This window comes from Triticum aestivum, chromosome 7B (genome assembly GCF_018294505.1).
Source record: "Triticum aestivum cultivar Chinese Spring chromosome 7B, IWGSC CS RefSeq v2.1, whole genome shotgun sequence".
NCBI classification, from domain to species: domain Eukaryota; kingdom Viridiplantae; phylum Streptophyta; class Magnoliopsida; order Poales; family Poaceae; genus Triticum; species Triticum aestivum.
Genome location: NC_057813.1, coordinates 611,465,539 through 611,470,394, shown reverse-complemented (window position 1 = coordinate 611,470,394; position 4,856 = coordinate 611,465,539). Strand labels below are relative to the sequence as shown.

At 43.5% G+C, this 4,856-nt stretch overlaps 1 protein-coding gene across 1 annotated transcript; it reads left to right on the top strand.

Moving 5' to 3' along the window:
- Nucleotides 1-1,313: 1,313 nt before the first annotated feature.
- LOC123158869 (cytochrome P450 72A397-like) lies at nt 1,314-3,881 on the top strand. The gene is made up of 5 exons (XM_044576691.1): nt 1,314-1,719; nt 1,810-2,030; nt 2,119-2,363; nt 2,737-3,115; nt 3,408-3,881. Exons 1-5 carry the CDS (start codon nt 1,434-1,436, stop codon nt 3,831-3,833), a joined length of 1,557 nt encoding a protein of 518 aa, XP_044432626.1. The 5' UTR covers nt 1,314-1,433; the 3' UTR covers nt 3,834-3,881.
- The last annotated feature ends 975 nt before the right edge of the window (nt 3,882-4,856 follow it).

The window sequence follows — 4,856 nt, the reverse complement described above, 5'->3', positions numbered from 1 at the left end:
GGCCACGTGGAGGCACATTGGTCCCGGTTCGTGTTTGAACCGGGACTAATGGGTGGAGGTATTAGTAACGACCCATTAGTCCCGATTTAAGAACCGGGACTAAAGGCCCTTACGAACCGGGACTATTAGGTGTTTTTCTACTAGTGTTGGTCCCTTCCCTCCTCTCTCACACTCAAGGTGAAAATGTTGTCCGCTTGGGCAGACGCGTCGGCAACGCGTGGCATCGTTACATTTTTGGAGGCGTTGCCATCGGGTGTTAGTGGTTATTGGTTGTGTCGAACTTCTACAGTGCCTCTTCTAGGCAGCACTCCGGTGGCATTTTATTGTAGACTCTTGTGTGATTTTTGCGTCTTCAATGTGGTGTGCCGCTTTTTCGTTTGTTGATGAGCTTTTGAGAGCTTCCTCAGCACCTCGTATCATTTGGCCGTGTACTTTATATATAAAATGGTGAAAAGCCTGATTCATGGAAGTTAATAAATTTCAATAAATCGACATATACCATTGGAGAACATCTATAATTTTGAATTATCTTCTCATGTATAACTATGTGAGCGTGTCACCACAATAAAGTTGGATGAAATTTATACATAAAGGTGTTTGCTTTATTTTTATGGTGCAAATGTTTTCGCTCTTTTCAAGCAGGATATTCGATGTTTCTGGGGGGTGGGGCGTGGGGGGGGGGGGGGGAATGTGTCATGTGTTCTTTAGATGGTGGAAAGAAATCAACTTGTCGAGCAAGAACACATGAGATGTAAAAAGTACTTATGAAAAGTATGTTTTGCCTGCAACATGTTTGTTTTCTGCAGAAAGAAGTATTACCTCTGTTCTGAATTATAAGACGTTTCGAATATTTTTATATGGACTACATTTAAAATGAGTGAACAAATGCAATAAAACACGACTTTATACATTTAATTCAGAGAAAAGTTTTTTTTGCGGGGCAATTTAGAGAAAAGTTACTAAAACATCTTATAATTTGGAATTAAGGGAGCATCGGAAAGAAAAATCGACGTTGATCACGACTATTCAGTCTTGTTCCTTGCATCCACACAAAAAAAACTTCTTTTTTAGGGAAAAAGGAAATTCTTGTGCCCTGTAAGTTCCTCCCTACGTGATCACCAGGGCCAGTTGATCGGTTTATGTAGTCGCCATGTCCGGCGTGTCTCCCATACTTCTCTGGCTTTCTAGATGGCTCGAAAAGTCTCCCTCAAAAAAAAAAAGATGGCTAGAAAAGTCACGTAACTAATTTCTCGAGGCTACTCACACTCGCACCAATTGAGCCAAAACCTCGAAGCAAAACTGCAGACATGTGAAGCCAACCGGCGGCCTGTATTTAACTCCACTCAGACCCGTGCTGCGAATCCGCGATACGATCGTACTACGTACGGTTCCTGAACTCCTCCTCTCCACTGAAGCCAACTCGAGGTCTCCAGATGCTGGGGGACGCCTCTCCGTGGAGCATCGCCGGCGCGGCAGCAGCCGTGGCGCTGCTGTCGTTAGCCGCCTGGATTCTGGAGTGGGCATGGTGGACGCCGCGGCGGCTGGGCAGGGCTCTGCGGGCCCAGGGCCTCAGGGGCACCCGGTACCGCCTCTTCAGCGGCGACGCACCGGAGGACGCCCGGCTCAACAGGGAGGCTCGATCACAGCCCATGCCGCTTGGCTCCCACGACATCATCCCTCGCGTGCACCCCATGCTCTGCAACGCCGTTAAGGAGCACGGTAATCTTTCAGTCGCCAAATTCACAAGTTCTTTTGAACTTTTTCTTTTCTCCCTCGTTAGGGATGTCCTCTGCTTCTGATACATAGCAGGGAAAATGCCATTCACTTGGTTTGGCCCAACGCCAAGGGTGATGATTTCTGACCCGGACCTAGTGAGAGAAATTCTGTCCAACAAGCTCGGACACTATCGGAAACAAAGGAGTAGCCGTATGGGGAAGCTGCTAGCCGACGGAGTCGCAAATCATGAAGGAGAGAAATGGGCAAAGCACCGAAGAATCCTCAATCCTGCCTTTCACCATGAGAAGATAAAGGTGCCGGTTCAATGAAAAACTCATTATTTTCTCATTTTAAATCACAGCATGGGTATTGCATAGGCTGATAGTAATGTTTCATTTGCAGAGGATACTGCCAGTTTTTTCTACCTGTTGCGAAGAAATGGTTACAAGGTGGGAAAATTCCATGTCCGGTGAAGGGTTATCTGAGATTGACACATGTTCTGAGTTTCAGAATCTTACGGGAGATGTCATCGCAAGAACATCATTTGGTAGCAATTATCAGGAAGGGAAGAAAATATTCCAGCTGCAAGGGGAGTTAGCTAAAAGACTGATGCAGGCCTTTCAGACATTTTTTATCCCAGGCTATTGGTAAGTTCTCCCCTTGCACCAAAAAAAAAATATATCTTTCGACTTGCAGGAGTACTTGTAACCTTTATAGCGCAAGCTCATATCATTTCTAGCAAATGGAGTAGAGCACTGCATACATGGTCTGTGGTGTTTGATGGAAAATACAGTAGGTATTTTAGGCACTTGCAGTTTAACTTCGCTTGGAGGTGATCAAATGGAATAATAGTAGGCTTCCCTTTTTTTGGAAATGGAAGAGTGAGCATGTTAAAATTAGTAAAGAGTGAGCATGTTAAAATTAGTAGACTGATCAAAGAAACTTTCATTTTTCATGTTAAACTTAAACAGTAGAAATCAAGATTTTCTTTCCTATGCTGACATGTCAGAACATTTGCAGGTTCTTACCAACAAAAAATAATAGAAGGATGAGAGCAATTGATCGTGAAATCCGCATGATTATGCAAGGCATTATTGGAAAAAAAGAAAGAGCTATTAAAAATGGTGAAGCCAGCAGCAATGACTTGCTAGGATTGCTGTTGGAGTCAAATATGCAACAATCAAATGGGAAGGCAGGCCAAGGGATGAGTATTGATGATATAATTGAGGAATGCAAGCTATTTTACTTTGCAGGCATGGAGACAACATCGGTCTTGCTCACATGGACACTGATTGTGCTAAGCATGCACCCAGAGTGGCAAGAGCAGGCAAGAGAGGAAGTGTTGCATCACTTCGGACGAGCCACACCAGATTATGAGCACCTGAGTCGCCTGAAGATTGTAAGTACGAAATTGATGCCTTGTGCACATATTGCAGGATAAAATGAAATCAAATAACCCACAATCATCAAAATGATAAAAGAGTAGCCAACAATAAAACCTACTCCTATCAGATTTCCATTCCATTAAAAATTGTACTGCATGTCTGCATATACATGTGAGTGAAAACAATTTTTTTTCGAAAAGAAGGATTACTTAAAAGTATTCTTTTTTGAGAAAAACAGGATTATGTGATGTTTTTAAGTATAGAGTTGTCGGAGTAATGTTCTTGATCTTGTGTATTGTTTTGCAGGTAACAATGATTTCGTATGAGGTTCTTAGGTTGTATCCGCCAGTAACCTATCTTACCAGAAGAACTTACAAGGCAACGGAGCTTGGCAGCATCAAATATCCTAAAGGAGTGACCCTTATTTTGCCCCTTCTCTTCATCCACCATGATCCTGATATTTGGGGAGAAGATGCAAGTGAATTCAATCCACAGAGGTTTGCTGATGGCATCTCGAGCGCCGCGAAGCATCCGTCGGCGTTCTTCCCGTTTGGAGGGGGTCCACGGATCTGCATCGGCCAGAACTTTGCGTTGCTAGAAGCTAAGATGGCACTGAGCACCATTCTCCAGCGCTTCTCGTTTGAGCTCTCGCCGTCCTACACGCACGCGCCGTACACCATGATGACCCTCCAGCCGCAGCACGGTGCTCAAATTAGGCTGAGGAAGATATGATCATGCTTCTCATCGGGCAGTGAATTTACTTACGTGTTGCATATAGTTTAAAGTTTTATCTTTCGGCTGAATAAACTATATACTACTCCCCCCATTCCTAAGTATTTGTCTTTTTAGAGATTCAAATGAACTATCACATACAGATGTATATAAACATATTTTAGAGTGTACATTCACTCATTTTGCTTCGTATGTAGTCACTTGTTAAAAACTCTAGAAAGACAAATATTTAGGAACAGAGGGAGTAGTAGTTACAGTTGAACTGCTCGTTTCCTTCAGTTCATAATAGTACTACTGCAAGTCTGTAACTGTCATTTAATGGAACTCCTTTCATCAGGCTGCACAAACATAAATGATGACAATGTTAACTCTCTCGACCATACAGCTTCTGCATCCTCCTTACACCGGGGTAACCGTGGCTAACCGATCGGGCTGCACGGGCACGGCAGATATTTGGTTTCTCAACTCTCAAGCGGAAAGGAGATAATCAACTCGCCGCCATCAGACGCCAGCTCATGTCCTCATTATCATTTGTGTTCAAAGGTCTCCACCACCGCGCGTTAGCCCTTCCCTTGCCGGCTTGCTGATTGCCAATCCCACAGAATCCGTGCACCCCTGATCTTTCCTCAACGGTTGAACTGTCAATTCGCTTTAACAGAAAAAAGTTGACATGTCAACATTGTAAGCACCGCTTCTTTTTGCACGAAATTCCCGCGACGACTAGCTCATCAATTTCCACTAGGCATTTCTTTTTGGTGAGCTTCAGTTTTATTTCAAAACTAAACTCAATAAATAAACCTTTTTTTGCGGGGTCAATAAAAAAACTTTACCAAGTAATATCATCTCCTAGATAGTCGCTACGTCTCCCGAACCAAATATGAATCGGCCCCTTGAAGAACCAAATGGGTTTCACGTGCCTTCTGAATGCTGCTCATTTCAAGCAAGTGAGTTTGTTCCTATGTTTCATAACTAGTAGAACGCCCGTGCGTTGCCACAGGCTTTTTATTTTTACATAATCTTATA

Excerpts from the sequence above, each read along its gene's own strand:
- LOC123158869 (XM_044576691.1), top strand. The coding sequence starts at position 1,434 with ATGCTGGGGGACGCCTCTCCGTGGAGCATCGCCGGCGCGGCAGCAGCC. Across the intron at positions 2,364-2,736 it reads TTTTTTATCCCAGGCTATTG|GTTCTTACCAACAAAAAATA; the intron begins GTAAGTTCTCCC and ends GAACATTTGCAG. Across the intron at positions 3,116-3,407 it reads ACCTGAGTCGCCTGAAGATT|GTAACAATGATTTCGTATGA; the intron begins GTAAGTACGAAA and ends ATTGTTTTGCAG.